The 19,959-nt window shown below is 42.6% G+C and overlaps 1 protein-coding gene across 5 annotated transcripts in view; it reads left to right on the top strand.

Moving 5' to 3' along the window:
* Positions 1-19,959, top strand: part of LOC109877932 (CBP80/20-dependent translation initiation factor) — a 142,339-nt gene that overhangs the window by 80,009 nt on the left and 42,371 nt on the right. For all 5 annotated transcript variants that reach the window (XM_020470165.2, XM_020470168.2, XM_020470167.2 and 2 more), the window contains 2 exons: positions 12,677-13,187; positions 16,696-16,995. In XM_020470165.2, coding sequence (XP_020325754.1) covers positions 12,677-13,187; positions 16,696-16,995 — 811 coding nt within the window. The remainder of the gene's footprint in view (positions 1-12,676; positions 13,188-16,695; positions 16,996-19,959) is intronic.

Raw genomic sequence — 19,959 nt, 5'->3', positions numbered from 1 at the left:
ACCAGGGTATGTAGTGACGCCTCTAGCACTGAGATGCAGTGCCTTAGACTGCTGCACCACTCAGGAGCACTTAAATATTTTGTTTTGCCTATTCACCTTCTGAATGGCGCACACACACAATCCATGTCTCAATTGTCTCAAGTTTTAGGTGTCCCCTACCCTTCATATACACTGATTTGAAGTGGATTTAACAAGTGACTTCAATAAGGGAGCATAGCTATCACCTGGGCAGTCTGTCATGAAAAGAGCAGGTGTTCTTAATGTGTTTTACACTCAGTATACATTCCTTAAAGTACACATGTGGAACTGCATAAAAAATATTATTATTTTGTTTCAAACCATTTTGAAATGTTGATCCTAATGTCACACATTAGCCCCAGTTATTTATAGAAAGACGCCTATACACCCTGGGTCGTAGTACTGAATTACGCAATAATTGCAACGGAGGACACCAAGCGGCCACCTGGTAGATGTAGTCTCTTAAGGTCAATCTTCCAATGATTTGCCTACAAATACGTCACAATGCTGTCGACACCTTGGGGAAACGACAGAAAGTCTAAGCTCATTCGTGACCCATACACAGCCATATAAAGAGACATTGGAACACAGCGCATTCAAAATCTGGGGCACTTCCTGTATGAAATTTCATCTTGGTTTCGCCTGTAGCATTAGTTCTATGGCACTCACAGACTATCTTTGCAGTTTTGGAAACGTCAGAGTGTTTTCTTTACAAAGCTGTCAATTATATGCATAGTCAAGCATCTTTTCATGACAAAATATCTTGTTTAAAACGGGAACGTTTTTTTATCCATAAATTAAAAGAGCGCCCCCTATATCCAAGAAGTTAAGCAGTTAGATTAAACATCTCCTTTGTAAGATAAATGTTTTAAAATGTAACGTGTGGAAACAGGTGAATTAACACTCTTCAGTTAGCAGGCTCAAGCAAGCTAAAACCCACATGGTAGCAAAAATTAACTAGCAAAAACAAGGTAAGTTGCTATTAAACTTGTCTTATAAAAATCAATCAATCATAATCACTAGTTATAACTACACATGGTTGAGGATATTACTAGTTTATCTAGCGTGTCCTGCGTTGCATATAATCGATGCAACGCTGGGGAATGATTTAACAAAAGCGCATTTGCGAAAAAAGCACGATCGTTGGCAACTATACCTAACCATAAACACCAATGCCTTTTTTTAAATCAATACACAGAAGTATATATTTTTAAACATGCGTATTTAGCTAAAAGAAATCCAGGTTAGCAGGCAATATTAACCAGGTGAAATTGTGTCATTTCTCGTTCATTGCACGCAGAGTCAGGGTATATTGTAACAGTTTGGGCAGCCTGGCTCATTGCAAACTAATTTGGCAGAATTTTACGTAATTTTGACATTACATTGAAGATTGTGCAATGTAACAAGAATATTTAGACTTAGAAATGCCACCCGTTAGATAAAATACTGAACGGTTCCGTATTTCACTTAAATAATAAATGTTTTGTTTTCGAAATGATAGTTTCCAGATTCGACCATATTAATGACCAAAGGCTCGTATTTCTGTGTGTTATTATGTTATATTTAAGTATGATTTTGATAGAGCAGTCTGACTGAGCGATGGTAGGCAGCAGCAGACTCGTAAGCATTCATTCAAACAGCACTTTCGTGCGTTTTGCCAGCAGCTCTTCGCAAGCACAGCGCTGTTTGACTTCAAGCCTATCAGCCTAATGGCCTGTGTAACCGATGTGAAATGGCTAGCTAGTTAGCTGGGTGTACGCTAATAGCGTTTCAAACGTCACTTGCTCTGAAACTTGGAGCAGTTATTCCCCTTGCTCTGCACGGGATGCGGCTTTTATGGAGCGATGGGTAACGCTGCTTTGAATGTGGCTGTTGTTGATGTGTTCCTGGTTCGAGCCCAGGTAGGGGCGAGGAGAGAGACGGAAGCTATACTGTTACACTGTCAATACTATAGTGCCTATAAGAACATCCAATAGTCAAAGGTATATGAAATACAAATAGTATAGAGAAATAGTCAGATAAATACTATATTAACTACAACATAAAACCTCTTACCTTGGAATATCGAATTCTCATGTTAAAAGGAACCACCAGCTTTCATATGTTCTCATGTTCTGAGCAAGGAACTCAAATGTAAGTTTTTTTTACATGGCACATATTGCACTTTTACTTCTCCAACACTTGTTGTTTTTGCATTATTTAAACCAAATTGAACATGTTTCATTATTTATTTGAGGCTAAATTGATTTTTATTGATGTATTATATTAAGTTAAAATAAATGTTCCTCCAGTATTGTTGTAATTGTCATTATTAGAAATAAATCGACCGTTTTTAATCGGTATCGGCTTTTTTGGTCCTCCAATAATCGGTATCGGCGATCATAATCGGTCGACCTCTAATTGACATACAGTACTGGACCAAATCATAAACTATGAAGAAAAAGATAATACATTTTAGTTTGTTCATGTATTTATTTTATAGACACCTAAGCTACTCATAGTTTTCTCAGAGTGCAATCGAATTCATAAACATGAAACCATTTAAGCCTAATTGAAAAATAAAGTAAATTAGAGAGTGGAATGTAAGGTTGGAGGCAATTTAGTTAAACCAGTTAAATGATAATAAAGGCAACACTGCGGCATTGTGACTTGTCCAAAATGGCAAATCTTCCATTGCTGGAGGATCTTGTTTTGCTTCCACTTCGGTGATCAAAAGTTCTATTTCTGCGTCCAAAAAGTGTTTTTCTTTGTCTTTGATTTCTCCATGTTGCCGGACAGAAATTAGAGACATTTCTTGCAGCTTTAAAGGGAAGGTTTGTGGCCATAAATTGTCATTTTAGGGTGTTTTTTGATGTAAATAAGACTTCACTAGCACAGTGTTTTAGAACGTGTCTGATATATCAAGGCAAAATACTTACAGGTGTGTGTGAATCAAGTGTACGAGCAATTGATATATACTAACTTTTTTTTACTCGCGAAGATTCTACATTTTCTTCCTATGAGTTAATTTAGAAGCTTTTCTATGCATCATTGATAATGAGGGCCCAGGTGACTACCTCATGAAGCTGGTTGAGAGAATGCCAAGTGTGCAAAGCTGTCATCAAGGCAAAGGGTGGCTGTTTGAAGAATCTCATATATTTTCATTTTTTTAACACTTTTTTTGGTTACGTATGTGTAATTTCATAGTTTTGATGTCTTCACTATTATTCTTCAGTGTAGAAAATAGTAAAAAAAATAATAATAATTGAATTAGTAGGTGTGTCCAAACTTTTGACTGGTACTGTGTGTGTGTGTGTGTGGTGTGTGCGAGAGTGTGAGAGAGAGAGAACGGTTTGGTACAAATACGTGTACCGTTACACCCCTGAATAGATCATTGGCTCCATGTCATCTTCTGCTGATCAATTATGCATGGTTCTATGCTTTCGTTCTTTTAACTAGACCAGCCCAGAACAAAACAGGTCCTTGCTGAGTTTTTTTCCATGGCTTGGTCTTTGACCATGGCTGGTAAAATAAGGGTTAAATAAAAATGAATACATTTGACAAAGAACCTGGCTGCTAATAGTAAAGAAAGAAAGGAGTGAGTTTCAGTATCCTAATTGATATGTGTAAGCTACTTTGGCTACTTTTAGTAGCTAAGTGGGAGAGAGAAGTATCTGCTCGTCCTAGTAGAGAAGGGAAGGAGTGAGGATTAGTATCCTGATTAGTATTGTACTGTAGTAGGTAGAAGTCGAGGAGAAAACCATGAGGGACATTGTGATGTCTGCTCTGGTTAGTATTGTTTAGTAGATAGGGACTAGTAGAAAGCCATGTGGGAGATGTGACGTGTGCCCGTCCTATTAAAAAGAGAAGTAAGGAGAAGCATCCTGAATAATAAGTGTATTATAGGTAGGAGATGTGAGAAGTCGGCTCATATTAGTATTGTATTAGCTAAGTAGGAGAACCATGAGGGAGATGTGTGGAGTCTGTTCCTGTTAGATTGAGGATTTGTTGTATAGTATGAATTTAAGTAGGAAGAGAAAACCATGAGGGAGATATGTGGAGTCTGCTATTATTAGGTTGAGATGGCATTGATCTCATTCAGGTTGAGTGGTACTATATTCCAACTCGGGTCTTCCACCTGTTCTTGCCCAGGGACCCCCGCCAAGGCAAACTGGCAACCCAGGGACGTCCATCATATGTAAAATATATATATATATATATATAATTATAATAATAATAAAACATGTCACTTGTCTTATCAGGTGAAGGATAATCGCAAGGAGAAGTAAACTACAATTTAAAATCAATAGATTTGGTAGATACACTACATGACCAAAAGTATGTGGACATCTGCTCGTCCAGCGTCTCATTCCAATATCATGGGTTTTAATATGGAGTTGGTCCCACCTTTGCCGCTATAACAGCCTCCACTTTTCTGAGAAGGATTTCCTCTACATGTTGGAACATTTCTGCTGGATCTTGCTTCCATTCAGCCACAAGAGTATTACCGAGGTTGGGCACTGATGTTGGTCGATTAGGCCTGGCTCGCAGTTGGTGTTCCAATTCGTCCCAAAGGTGTTCAATGGGGTTGAGGTCAGGGCTCTGTGCAGGCCAGTCAAGTTCTTCCACACCGATCTCAACAAACCATTTCTGTATTGACTTCACTTTGTGCACAAGGGCATTGTCATGCTGAAACAGGAAAGGGCCTTCCCCAAACTGTTGCCACAAAGTTGGAAGCACAGAATCATCTAGAATGTCATTGTATGCTGTACCATTAAGATTTCCCTTCACTAGAACTAAGGGGCCTAGCCCGTACCGTGAAAAATATCCCCAGACCATTATTACACCACTCCAGCTGACGCTTGGCATTGCGTGTGGTGATCTTTGTGTGCAACTGCTCAGCTAATATCAGCTGTTTATCTGGTTAAACAAAGGTATTTGTATTTATTATGAATCTGCCAAAGCAGTATCTACTCTTCCTGGGGTCCAGCAAAATTAAGGCAGTTTATACCATTTTAAAACATTACAATACATTCACAGATTTCACAGCACACTGTGTGCCCTCAGGCCCATACTCCACCACTACCACATATCTACAGTACTGTGTGTGTGCGTGTGCGTGCGTTAGAAATGTGTTGAGAAAAATGTATGTCCATGCCAAGAAAGCATGCCTCGTCTGTGTACCCCTTTAGCTCAGTTGGTAGACCACGGCAGTTGCAACGCCAGGATAATGGTTTCGATTCCCAGGACCACACATATGTTAAAAAAAAAATAAAAAAATGTATGCAAGCATGACTGAACGTCGCTTTGGATAAAAGCGTCTGGTGAATGGCCTAAGTTACTGGTACTCGGGTGCTTTTTCAAAGCCTATGTCAGATGCACCAGTGAGTGTAATTATCTCCAATAAGTGTAATTTGCTTGAGAGAAATACAGTTGACATTAGGAAGAAGATATTCTCATCTTTTCTGCTGTATGTATGTAATTACAAATATGTTCATTCTTTTGTTGCTCGCGATTTCCATAAAAACATTGAAATATGTTTTTTTTCTCCCATTTTTGAAAAATATTTTCGGAGATCCCCTCCAATACCCTGGTCTAACTCTAACAAGTCTCTATGGGGATGGTGTGGAGTCATGTAGAGGACATGGCAGTGTGAGAGATCTGGTGTGATGGCGTGGAGTTAGGGAAGGCCGACAGACACTGAAGCAGACACTGAAATGACCCCCTACCTCCCTGAGAGAGGGGACCAGGGAGGCCAAGCAGAGAGGCTGATGGGTAGACGAGACACACACACACACCCCACAAACAGCCAGCTAGAGTGCAAGACGGGGTCACATGCGTCTTCTTACAACACTTCACTATGCCCATCCTTATCCACCCGAGGTTCAAACTACATTATTTCCAGCCCCACCTCCCTTAAGAGAGTACCACCCAGATAGCAGAGTGCTTTCTCCTCTCCTTCACCTCGACTCCCATCTCCTGTACTCTTCTGTCTCAACATGCTTAGTGCCTCGTGGTGCACAGAGAACCATGTACACACACAACCACAAAGTGCAAATATACATAGCATAGTCAACATCCAGGTACCTGTATGCCTATTGTTACTATATTGCGTATTCAAAGTTTACTTTGATTCATAGTGTTTTGTCTATGCGGCTACATTTCAGCCCAATTAATTTTCAACACAATTATTTAGCATTTTATTTTATCTCCTGCTTAGATAGATAATTACTTTTCAGACAGCCATTAACTACACATCAAAGTGATGCTGTAACATATTCAAGGTCTATTATGAAAAGTAAGGTATACATTTTTTTATATATGATCATGATGGGAGACAAAAATGCCAGGCTAAACCGTTCTTTTTTTGTTCCCTCAATTGTATTCTTTAATTTTAAAATCCTCGGAATCAGCAAGATTGTCTATTCGTTGTCTTCTGCACCCCAAAGGCCTTCCCCAGAAATGTGTGTGTGGACGTGTTTAACTGTACTTGTGGGGACCAGAAGTCCCCACAATAGTATAGTAAATTAACAAAAATGTGACCAACTGGGGACATTGTGTTTGTCCCCCACTAGGTCAAATACAATTTCTAGGGGTTTATGGGTAGAATTACATGCTGACCAGAGTGTAGCAAAATACATTTAGAAATCCATGTTATTAAATTATTGCTCCCACACTGCTGGGGTGCGCCAACGAGCGTCTGGGATGCCACGGGTTAAAATAGAACTCCTTTCTATTTCTGACACATATCCCATTGAAAGTCCTCCCTCTCCTTTCTCCTCATTGGTTTATAGAAGCAGGTACCCACTTAACATCTCCTTTTTGGTTATACCCACGTGGGTGATTGAAAGACTAAATGTTTTGCCGGTTGTCGTGGTAATACTATGAAAGTGTAGATGCCAATCACCATATAAGTTCAAAGATGAAAAAGCTTGGAAGGAGGAGATGACTAAAAACGATTCGGTTGGCCGTTTTATGTTTGGGTTAATTCTCGGAGTAGAAGACCTTGTGCATTTCAGGTAAAATAACAACTCAATGTTTAGGTCCCAGGACAAATTAGCTAGCAACAGCAAGCTAGCTAAATAGGACAAATTAGCTAGCAAGTGCAAGCTAACTAGCTAAATTGCCATACATGTTTAATGCTTTTCGACCTGTCCCCAAAGTAATGTCATTGGTTCAGAGTTTGTTTTGATATTTTAACCTGCGTATCGTGTTTGGTGTGGGGGGGGGCACGATGGCGCACACGCGCAGTCGGTTTGGGTTCCCATGTTAGGGTTGGGCGCTAAAATAGGATTGGATGTTAGCCAACCGTCAGGCTAGGATAGGTAGCTAGCTAGCTAGAGTATGCCCGGAATTCTTGCCTCGTGTACGGATGAGAACATTTCATTGCACTTGTTAACACCGAAGCCTCCTGGAAATTGATAAATAATAAATTAGCATTCCTTTCCTTTCTGCCGCTGAGTCACATACACAATTGTAAACCAATCATAAACACATTCAGGTGCTTGGCCGGTGCCATGATTTACTGGATGTGAGCTATGGCCTTAATCTTGTTCCCAAAAACTTTTGTGCTCAATAGCCTGGGGACGAGGCTAGCTATAGCCCTGTGCATGTGGAGTAAAATACTGGGTCATGGGGAAGAGTGCACAAAATGGACTATCCATGTGGCATGAATCAGAGTTTGCACAAAGTTTATAGGCCTACTTCTATTTAACAAGAATGCATGACAAACAAAGCAAACTAGACGAAATGAGGAAGTAGTTAGTCTACATAAGAAGTCCTAGCAATGGAGAGCTGAGACCATGGTCGACCATTCAGTGGCGCTTTGATCGATCTGCGCGGGAGATCCAAGGGAACAAATAAATACATTGAGAAAATTAATGAATACATTGAGGGAGGGAAGTTGGGAACAAATAACAAACTAAGGGAACAGATAAGCCTGGCAGTTTTTTTTTCTCTCCACCATGACATCTATGGGGCACCATAGATATAGCCAGACTAATTTTTTTTTAGAAGATATGAACTTTTGTTCAGGAAAATGTCTGTAAAACCTGACTTGGTTGATCTCCTATTATGAGTTTTAAAAGCTTTACTTAAACATACATGTCTGAGCTCAGACAGAGGCTTTTGTGGGAAAGTTGAAACCAGCACGGCAGCACCTGCACTTCTCTTTTCTACTGTTCTGAATGGCTAGCATTTCATTTTCAATTTTTTTTTACATTTGGACACACAGGAAGTCTTCTTTTTCGTCACATTGTGAATCCCTCTATTCAACCCTCCCATACTCATTATGCATGCACATTGCACAATATTGTCCATTAATCCAACACTGCTCTCACCTCAACTCGCTGCTTTCTGTCTTTATTAAATCCTTATATGAATATTGCACTATGTTCTGTTTCTCTCCTCTGCTCCTGATCATTCTACTGAAATCTGAAACACTTTACTTCTCCTTAGTTTTCTGCCTCGAAATTCTATAGATTTAAGTCAGGAGGACTGAGACTAGACCACTAAACACCTCTTGGAAAGCCATTCAGGTGTGTCTTTGTCTTTACAAGTTGGGGTATTGTTCCACTGAAAAATAAAACTCGGTGTTAGACTATGTTGTTTCTGTCTCTCCTGAGTATTCTACCATGAAACACACAGGAGCTCGGGTGAGGCTTCTAGGCATCTGCCCCCAAGATGTTTCAGTGTTGGGGAGGGGTGGGGGTCGGGGATAGGGCCGAGGTTAACACTCATAAAGTCATAGAATGCCACGGTCGGAACCTGGGGCCCTCGACTCGGAACATCTTTATTTTGAGCCTGTCAGGCCGACTCCCAGCCTCTCCTCCATTGGTCTGGCCGTGGCTACGTTTACACTCGAGGCTCGCACTGGCTTCAGGGAAAATGTTGATATTATTCCGGGTGGTGGGGGGTCTGTTTTTATGAGCAGGGGGGCTGCATGCAAGAGGCTACCGAGGTTAAGTTTTGTTGGCTGTGAGCTGGAAGGGGGCAGGGGGTGGTTGCATTTAAAATGGGAAATTATGTGAGGTTCCCTCCTCACTATGTAAAGCGCTATAAGCGTCTGGACAAAACGTTGCGTAAATTCAGTCAATTATTATGATCCTTACAGGGGGTTTTCTGGATAAAAAAGAGGCTTAGGTGGTGAGAGTGGCAGGGGGCGTGGTAGGGGATGCGGTCGACCCTGTTGGAGCAGCTGAAATGTCTTGATGAAAGCTGATATTTTATTTCTCTTCAGTTTAAAGAACATTTACTGCAATTCTACACATTTTGCCATGCAGCTGAGAGAAAAATGTTGCCGTTTAAAGCTAATTTCCTGCAATTCCATGCATTTTGCCATGGCTAATGCTGTGTTCTTTTGCGCAAACACAATAACAATCTATACTGCTATATACAGGTTTCCATTAAACCTTTTTTATGCAAGTAAAGTACATGTCTGATAAAAAAAAATGTCATGACAGGCCTGATGAAAACATGCGAGAAATGGCTGTTGAAACACCTTTTATGCGCAGATATTGATATAATAAACATTATATCGAAGTAAACTTGGAGTCACGCGATGATATGTCGTGTAGTCCACCTACTACAACTCGGGAAAGCATGCCGTTTGTTAGGCTACAGATTAAATCAAATAGGATGAACTTTACAAAAGTGAAAGTGAAAGTGAAAGTGCATGGTGATGAGCTTGATGCGCCTTTCCAAAAAATATTGAGGGTCTTATTCTGGTGACATGATGATCGATAATATAATGTCATCTTGTAGGCTATACCCGCACTGTATCTGTGAGCTGTTGGCTAGAGCGAACGTGCCAAGACCAAAGTGGGCACATATAGCCTATAACACTTAATTTTTTTGACAAAACCATCAGTAGAGATAAATGCCATGGAAGCCAATTTTCATTCAACTGCAAAAGTCATTTTTATGTGCACTGCGTCATCACGCACAGCCTTTTATCCCCAACAAGTAAATTTGATGAAAACACATCTGGTGGGAAAATGCACATCTATTTATATGGGTTTTAGAATATTTGCATGAAAATCTCACCAATTGGATGGAAACCTAGCACTCTCTAGGTTTTATTTTAGTGATTTCTCAAATATTATATTATTTCAAACTATATAGGTCCATTATCTTTTCGACATACTTTATATCCTTTAAGTCAACACTGAAAGCCTTTTAATAAAAAATGACACTGTTTGGATTTAAGCGACCAGGAAAAGCGCTTAGGGGGCCCGCCCATGGATTTCAATGGCAGGAAAATCCCTGCATTATTAAGTTGGGGGTAAAGTGAGGTCTGTGTGTGTGCGTGTCTGCTGCAATTTGTGTGTTTGTTTCTCTGCTCTTCTGTCTGAGGCAGCCAGGCGTGATGCTCAGGGAACTTGTCCCAGGGAACTTGTCAGAAAACATCTGACAGCAGATCAGTGTGACAGACAGTCATTGCTTTAGGCTCTTCTTCTAGACTAGGACCCACCACATCCCCAACTAGTCTTCGACTCAATTTACTGCTCTATATCTGAGTTGTAATGAGATGTGGAAATTCGGTGATTGTCTGTTATTGCTTTGACATATTGCAACACAAGGTGAGTGACTCTGTCATTGTGTGTGTTAAGCTATAGGACATCTATTTGTGGAAACCTTTATGTTTGGACTGTGGTGGTGTTTCTGTTTTGTTGCTTGCATGTCTATATAGTTTGATATAAACATGGTGGGGAGGGAGGTTCAGGTTCCAGGTTCAGGAAGCTAGCTATGGTTGCACACAGGGCACCATGACTCTCCTGTTCCCTGTGACCCTCTCTCGTATCTACGGTCACATATCAGTTTAATAACCACCACACACACACAATACAATCACACACACAGCCCTTCAACCCTAGGCTAACGTACTGTAGCTCAGGGTGATAGTACTGCATGCGCCCTAGCCCCATAACGCTATAAATAGACCAGTGAAATATAACATGGGAAAGGAACATAGAGCAAAGCACTGAACACCTATAGCCTTCTAATTAAAAGCTGTGGAGCCAGTGAGCCAGCCGTGTAGGATCCAGCTCTTCTAGAGAATGTAATGTAGGTCACAGGGGTTTGGCAGGCAGTGGCACTGCAGTACTGGGAAACACTGGCTGGCTGACTGACTGGGTGGCTATAAATCACTGCAGCACTGGAAACAGTCTGGCTCACTGACCGCCTGCCTGGCTGGCTGTCCGGCTATATGTCACTGCAGCACATGGAACTGGCTGGATCTGGCTCTCTGGCTAGCCTTATGATGGAAACTGGCTACTGACTGGCCTGCTCTGGCTGGTTGGCTGACTGACTGGCTATATAGCATTGCTGTAGCTGGACCTGTTTGACTGGCTGGCTGGTTGACTTACTGGCTATATAGCATTGCTGTAGCTGGCCCTGTTTGGCTGGCTGGTTAACTTATTACAAAAGTTTGGCTGGCTGGTTAACTGGAAACACAAAATACAGCCTGGCTGACTGAATGGCTGTTGCTGGCTGGTTGGTCACATATCTCTGCTCTGCGTGGCCTGGGTCTATGCCTGCCTGGCTGGCCAATCTTTAAAGAGAGAGAATTGATGAATGGTGGCGCTATTGGATTTTATGAGTGTTGGCTTGCTTCATGTTTTCCATGCCTCTGTAGAGTGGGTGTGGTGTTAAATTTGAACACAAGCAGTGGAAAAATCTGCTGGAAATATCTTGGACAGTGTTGTTTAGGATGTGATGAGGCTTTTGTTGAAGGGTTAGAATGTTGGTTGAGGACAGTTCCATATGAATTGCTTGCTTTAGGTTCTTTTGTTTCTATGATGGTTTGATAGGAAAGGGGAAACCTATTCAGTTGCACAACTGGATGCATTCAAGCTAAATGTGTCTAAATCAGAGAGATATGGGGGGCTGCCTTGATCGACGTCCATGTCGTTGGCGCCAGGGGGAGCAGTTGTTCTTGGGAGTTAACTAAGGGCAGAACGGCATGTTTTTTTCTGCCACCTTGAACCAGCAACCTTTTGGTTACCGGCCCAACGCTTTTAATCGCTAGGCTACCTGCCCCTTATAGTTGAAAGGAAGGCATGTTCAAAAAGTCCCTTTTTTTAACTGAACATCTCATTGTAATCTGATTTTAGTCGAGGGTTGTTACCTGAAAGGATATTAGTTGTTATACCCCCCCCCCCCCCCCCCCCCCCCCTTACACAGACACGGCCTGCAAGCTCCTGTTGAACTGAAGCTAAGGGCGACAGCAGAACAAATGTGCTTAATCCTGTTGCATCAGTCAGCTCCTTGTGAAGCAGAGACCCACACCACATGGGGAAGCACCTATTATTTATAAGAACTCCCAGGCCTTATGGTAGCAGGCGGCCATAGCTGTTAGCTGTTGACAGATCTATGGTGTTTTAGTATTTGACTGAAAGAAGACAGGCTCTGGTAGATGAGCTATGTCTGTGCCAGGGGAGACAGTGTGTTAGAAGGTAGAGACATAGTGGGACTGTGTTACAATAGATGATCAATGGAGAGCAGGCAGACCGAGAGGGAGTGACTGAGTCGCAGCTGAACAGATGGACATGGAGTCGGCCAGGGCCCTGTGACAGGGAGGTCGCTGGCTTGGTTCAGGCTGGCCAGACAAAGTAGCCTGGGCGTCACACTTTGCCACGTGGTTAACAGAACCCTTACCCGCCTGCTCCTCTCGTTACAGGAGACCGCAGCAGAGACCACCGGGGGGAGGAGGAGGAGGAGACAGGAAGACCCAGCAGCAGCAGCAGTCGCCACAACAACAACAAACAGTCAATCAACATCCTCGTGACCAGCAGCAGCACAGAGGACAGTGTGGGGGTAGCCATGGGCAGCAGTTCCAGGGCCACGGCGGCCAGCGCCAGGGGCCCCTCCACCATGGCTACAGCCAGAACCGCCGCTGGCACCACAACCAGCAGGGGCAGGGAGGAGAACAGGGACCGCAGGGTGGCCCGGCAGTGGACAGAGACAGGGGGGCAACCCCAACGGGAGACAGAGACAAGGGGGCACCACCCAGAAAAAACGAAGAGACTGATGATGATGTAAAGGCAGAGGAGGCCAGCGCTAGGCTGGAGCCAGAGAGCTCAAGGGGCCCCAATGACGGGCCTCCCAGCCAGCCTGGGGGCCAGGGTGGCCCTAAAGTCCGTCTTCTGCCGTCGTCCAAAGAGAGGCTGAGGAGGAGGCTAAAAGACGAGGTAAACAAAAGCTCTTTACTGTCTTGTCTGTCTGTCAATCGCCATCGCATGCCATGGCCACACCCTCCCCTTTCTACACACACATGCACATTACACCACATGCGCATTGCGTACACACGCATAAACCCACAGTAACTAATGCACCTTTTTAGATGCATACAAAGTCATTCACACACACAGGTTTCTCAGTAAGGGTTCAGTCTGGATTAACAGTGGTGGCTTGTCTGTAGATTTTGCTGTCGTGGGTAAACTTCTCTCTTCTCTTGGGAGGAGGATAAGAAGCTGGAGCAACAGCCTTTTGATGTTTTCTGCTGTGTGCTAGGCTTTTGTATTGCTGGTCTCAGCTCCAGCGTCCCCACAACCAGCCCAGCCTTAGCCCGGGACTACTTCTCCCTCCCTCCATCTAAGCCTGCGTCCTAAATGGCACCCTTTTCCCTATATAGTTCCCTACTTTTGACGAGTGTCCATGGGGCTCTGGTCAAAAGTAGTTCACTATGTAAGGAATAGGGCGCCATTTGGGACATAAGCTAACTAATTTCTAACGCTGTGTGTTTGTTTAGTTTGCAAGTATCTAAGACATCGAGGCTCCTAACCCACTTACAGCCTCCGACAACAAGACTGAGATTAACTGACAGCTTCAAACATGCCGATCTGGAGGGAAAACACAGGCTGTGTCTCAGATGGCATCCTATTCCCTATATAGTGTGTTATATTTGACCACAGCCCATAGGGGGTATAGTCAAAAGTAATGCACTATATAGGTGAATAAGGTGCTATTTGGGACGCAGACACAGAGGAATTTTGCTAAATGGGAGGAAACATGGGATATTATCCTCAGCCAGGTCTGTCTGCGTTTGAGTCCAGGGTTGTATTCATTAAGGCATACCGTAGCAAAACAGTTTGAAATGGAAAACTAAAACTGCACTTCTAATTTAATAAATCTACTTCGTACCTCTTTCAGTCAACTTTCTTCCGTTCGCTGCCTAGTGAATAAGACCAAGTTCTCCTCATTAAGGCTAGTCTATTGGACAAAACCTGGTACTAACCTGGTACTAATTTATGGTGAATTATGCAAGCGACCTAAATGGCAAATTTCTCTGAACGAGGGGGGTTGGGGAACGTCACCAGATTCACAGGGAATACATTACCTACAAAGTATTCATACCGCTTGACTTATTCCACATTTTGTAGTATTACAATTCAAAATGGATTGAATTTTTTTTAAATCTCGCCCACCTACGCACAATACCCCATAATGGCAAAGTGAAAACATGTTTTTAGAATTTTTTGCTAATTTATTGAAAATGAAATAAGTATTCAAACCCCTGAGTCGATACATGTTAGAATCATCTTTGTCAGTGATTACAGCTGTGAGTCTTTCTGAGTAAGTCTCTAAGAGCTTTTCGCACCTGGACAATATTTGCACAAAATTCTTCAAGCTCTCTCAAGTTGGTGGTTAATCATTTAGACACCCATTTTCAATTCTTGCCATAGTTTTTCAAGCTATTTAAGTCAACTGTGACTAGGCCACTCAAGAACATTCAATGTCGTCTTGGTAAGCAACTCCAATGTGTATTTGTGTGTTTTTTTACATTATTGTCCTGCTGAAAGGTGAATTTGTCTCGCAGTGTTTGGTGGAAAGCAGACTGAACTAGGGTTTCCTCGAGGATTTAGCCTGTGCTTAGCTCTATTGGGGTGGCAGGTAGCCCAGTGGTTAAAGCGTTGGGCCAGTAACCGAAAGGTTGCTGGATCGAATCCCTGAACTGACAAGGTAAAAATCTGTTGTTCTGCCCCTGAGCAAGGCACTGTTCCCCAGGTGCCATGGATGTCGATTAAGGCAGCACCTCTCTGGTTCAGAGGGGTTGGGTTAAATGCGGAAGACACATTTCAGTCGAAGGCATTCAGTTGTACATCTTTCCCCTATTCCATTTATTTTTATCCTAAAAAACGACCTAGTCCTTGCCGATAACATGATGCAGCCACCACTTGAAAATATGAAGAGGGGTGTTGTTGGATTTGCCCCAAACATACACAAAGTTAATTCTCTGCAGTTTTACTTTAAAGCCATATTGCAAGCAGGATGCATGTTTTGGAATATTATTTTTCTGTACAGGCTTCCTTTTCACTCTGTCATTTAGGTTAGTATTGTGGAGTAACTACAATGTTGTTGATCCATCCTCAGTTTTCTCCTATCACAGCCATTAAACTCTGTTTTAAATTCACCATTGGCCTCATGATGAAATCCTAGAGCGGTTTCCTTCCTCTCCAGCAACTGAGTATGGAAGGACTTCTTTGTAGTGACTGGGTGTATTGATACATCATCCAAAGTGCAATTATAATATCATCACGCTCAAAGGGCTATTCAATGTCTGCTTTTTTTATTCGACCCATTTACCAATGGGTGCCCTTCTTTGCAAGGCATTTGAAAACCTCTTTTTTTGGGGGGGGAATATGTGTTTGAAATTCTAGACCTTACAGATAATTGTATGTGTGCAGTACAAAAATGAGGTAGTCATTCAAAAATCATGTTAAACACTATTCTTGCACACAGTGAATCCAAGCAGCGTATTATGTGACTTATTAACCAGATGTTTACTCATGAACGTATTTAGGCTTGCCATTACAAAAGGGGTTGAATACTTGACTCAAAAGACATTTCAGCTTCTGATTTTTAACTAATTTGTAAACATTCCAAAAACATCATTCCACTTTGACATTATGGGGTATCTTGTGTAGGCCGGTGACACACAATCTCAATTGAATCCATTTTAAATTCAGGCTCTAACACAACAAAATGTAGAAAAAGTGGTGCGTGCAGAGTCATTGGAAGTCACTGGAGGATGGAGAACCAATATTCCGAGCTGCAGCTCCATACTACTTGTCAGACATCGAGAACTGATACTGGTTGTTGGGGTGGGATTGGCGTGGGGTGTGGGGGGGTCCGTGGGTGGCTTTTGACCATTTTATTGGATTCCTCATGTCTTACTAAATAGTAGGAAGAAGTTTGGTCCAAATCGGACGTTGAGTACTATATTTATTGAATATGTGAATCCTATAAATTAAAAGGGCCAATTTGGGTGCAATTTCTCAAGCGAGCTAATAAAATTTCAGCAAAATAATGTTGCAGGAAAGCTCATCTTATCTGTTTCTAACTATAAAAACTATTCAGAAGCCAGTCTAAACAACTTCCATACAGACATGGCTTACTGAAATGACATGGAACAATTCCCCTGTGTAAGTTGTTTGGTTAAACCTCTATTTGCTAGAGAAAGCTAGCATGTTGTCAGCTTGAATACTGTTAGTGCAGACACAGAGATACAGTATCAAGACCACACGCTTTCTATAGTACAGTAGTCGTTAACACTTCATTGTTTAAGGTCCACGGATATGCAGTTGTCAATGACATGTTGATAATCCACCTATTAACACTCAACAGACTATCTAAATAAACTGTTACCTACTACACAAGTTGTTTTTTAACCGCCGCCCTTCATCGGGTGTCTTCCAGGATGAGGCGATCGTGTCCCCAGCGGGCCCCCAGCAGAGCCGCATGGACCACTTGCTGGAGATCCTGAACAGCATGAGGAACAACAGTGCCGGGGTGGATGGCCAGCTCAGCTCCTTCATGGAGGAGGCCCAGACCTCGACCCAGTCAGAGGAGAGCCTGGCCCAGATCGTCTCTACTATCTATGGCAAGGCCCTCAGCGACAGAAGCTTCGCCGCTTCCGCTGCCAGACTCTGTGACAAGATGGCCCTGTTCATGGTGGAGGGGACCAAGTTTAGATCATTACTACTCAATATGTTACAGGTGAGATGGATGGAGGGAGGGAGTGGGGTTATGTGGGTACGTGCATGTCTTTCTGTCCACCCATCCATCTGTCTTTCAGCGTGTGTGTGTGGTGTCTGTCAGGCAATGAGTGTGTGTATCTCAGTGGGTGTGGATGGTCCTAATTGGTGTCATTGGCCCCGTGGGCTGTGTGTGACGTGGGGAAAATGTCAGTGGGCACAGAGCTAATGAACAGCATGGGAGGCCATAGCCTGAGGGGGGGACGTCTGCCTAGCCTCACCCAAGATAAGGTTTCTCCCCACCCACGTCTTCCCTGCCCGCACTACGGCTCAGTGCCTCCCTGGGTGTCACGACTTCCCTCCCTCCTTTGGGAGCCAGACAGACGCTCCATTGCAGACACAGTCTGGGCGCTAACTCTCTCTCTCCCCTCTGCTCTCTTTCCTTTTCTCTCTGTGGCTGACATGCCAGGTGAAATGTTAACCCACCTGCTGCGTCACCGTACTCCCCTCCTCTTCCCCTTCTCTGTTTGTCTGCCGTCATTTGCGGTAAATAGAGAATAGACGCATTTCTAATGTTATAAACAGCAGAATGTGGCCTGTTTAAAAAGATTGTTACTAGTGGATGTGATGCCAAATCTCCACTCTTTCAACCTGAGAATAATTAGTTGATTATTCCACAGAATTATTATACAGCTGGCTGGCTAGTCCCTGGTTTCTGTTACCTTTCTTTAATTAAACAGGCCTGTTTACTAAAGCATCATCCGGACTCTTGTCACGTGGTGTTTAGCGTAATGCAGTAATTCAACATTTCTATTACTATTTCTCATTAGTAAAGAATAAAGGACTATCAAACAAAAACGGTATGTTTGTTAAAGATAAATTAATGAGGATAAATGCAACTTGCTTTATTAGTCTCCCATTTATTTATATAATAAAAAAAATACCATTAATGTACAAAAAAATGCATAAATGATTAAGTCTTTATCGAAAGTTTTGTTGGTAGTGAGTTGATATTCCTGTTAAACTCTCATCTGAACATTGCCCCCCCCCCCCCCCTCTACCCTATTTGCCCTCACTCTCCCACCTTTCTGGCCTGTGTGTGTGTGTGTGTGTGTGTGTGTGTGTGTGTGTGTGTGTGTGTGTGTGTGTGTGTGTGTGTGTGTGTGTGTGTGTGTGTGTGTGTGTGTGTGTGTAGCTGGCTATGGTTTGGGTTGTCTGCTGGGTGCTAAGTGCTGTAGCTGTCTTTTAACAAATGAGTGCTAGGCTTGTTTCTCGCCCTGGTGTCACATTGTAACCCATCCCCCTTCCTCCCCTATGGCACAGTCACAGAGAACTTCCTGTCCTGTCTGGCATGGCTCGCCCACCACCGAGTGTGTGCCTGCGCGCATATATAACTATCTGTGCATGTGTGTTTGCTGTACAAAGAGCATACAGAGCTACACAGACTTCACCAACTCAGATTCTCTGTCATATACTTTTATTTCTACCATCTTATGTTATGTGCACAATGAGCATTAACCTTGATTAACCATAGTTATTTTTATTGCGCTCAAACAGGTTGTTTCATTCTCTTAAATTGAATTAAATGTTCCCAGCAACTTTCCCAGCATGTTTTTAAGCCCAACTTTCTCATTATGAAGTTGATGTAAAGTATAGGCATTCGCCAAGGTAGGTTAGTATGGTTAGTATTTTTATTTGAGGGTTTTGCCCACTATGAAATAAACATTAAATCGATATATAAAGCTTTACCACTTTAGTGGTTTCAAATACTGCTTCTTTTAAGTATCTTATTCCCTCTTACGTTGGACTACAGTTGGACTACAGCTCACAGTCATAACTAGGGTTTCACATTTTGGGGAATATTCAGAGGTGGAAACTTTTCCGTGGGAACATATGGGAACTAACGGAAATATATGCGAATTAATACTATTTAAATGTAGCTGTTTTTTGCATTGGATATATTTACCATATCATATGGAGACAGAAACATAAACCTTTTACCTTATAAATAGACATAATTGCAAATGATTAAATCCTTCCAATATATATATATTTTTTTTTTAAGCAATTTAGTCACGAATTTAACTTTAATTAAATGAGTTGTCTCTTCTCATGGGAGATTTCACTGAACAACAAAATAAAGGGAATATTGAATGATCCCCAATGATCTAAAATCTCCCAAAAACCTTTTCAGCATACATCTGTGAAATCATAGTCTAGAAACCAAAGCTTTGGTTGTCTTCCTCTCAGGCTTCCATGTCTTCTCCCTGGACCTCCTCAATGTCCACCTCTTGAACATCAGACTGAAGCCTCATCTTCACTGTCACTTTCCAACCCTGTTGAGGATGGCTCGTTGTCAGGCTCAAAAAGCCTCAAATTTGACCGGATAGCCACCAATTTTTCAACCCTTGTATTGGTCAGCCTGTTGCGTGCTTTTCCCAAACAAGGATCAGTTGCACTCTGAGGAGGCTGATGTTGGTGGGATTTGGAGGGTGATGTAGGCAACAGGGGAAAGAGCCTCAGATCCACAAAGTCCCTTACACCAGGTGGCTGATGAGATGTTGGCATGACTGCCATATTACATCTCCATCCCAAAGCCCTTGCTTGGAAGTGTACTTGGCCAGACTGCCAAGAACATTTTCCTCATCCAGGCCAAGGTGGCGAGACATGGTAGTGATGACACCATAGGCCTTGTTGATCCCTGCACCAGACAGGATGCTCTTGCCAGCATACTTGGGGCCCAACATGTACGCTGCGGCATGTATGGGCTTCAGGCAGAAGTCTTCACTCTTTTTGGTGTATTTCAGAACTGCAGTTTCCTCTGCTTGGAGCAACAGTGAAGTGGGCAGGGCAGTACGGATTTCTTCTCTTACATCTGCAAGCGGAGTCTGAACATCTGACAGAATGGCATTTTGTCTCCCTCAATCCCTGCATTGGCTACTGCTATAGGTTTCAGGCTGCTTGCCACTCTCTCCCAAAATACATA

The sequence above is a fragment of the Oncorhynchus kisutch genome, linkage group LG23 (genome assembly GCF_002021735.2).
Source record: "Oncorhynchus kisutch isolate 150728-3 linkage group LG23, Okis_V2, whole genome shotgun sequence".
Lineage (NCBI taxonomy): Eukaryota > Metazoa > Chordata > Actinopteri > Salmoniformes > Salmonidae > Oncorhynchus > Oncorhynchus kisutch.
Note: the sequence above shows the minus strand (reverse complement) of the source record. Positions and strands in the feature narration are given on the sequence as shown.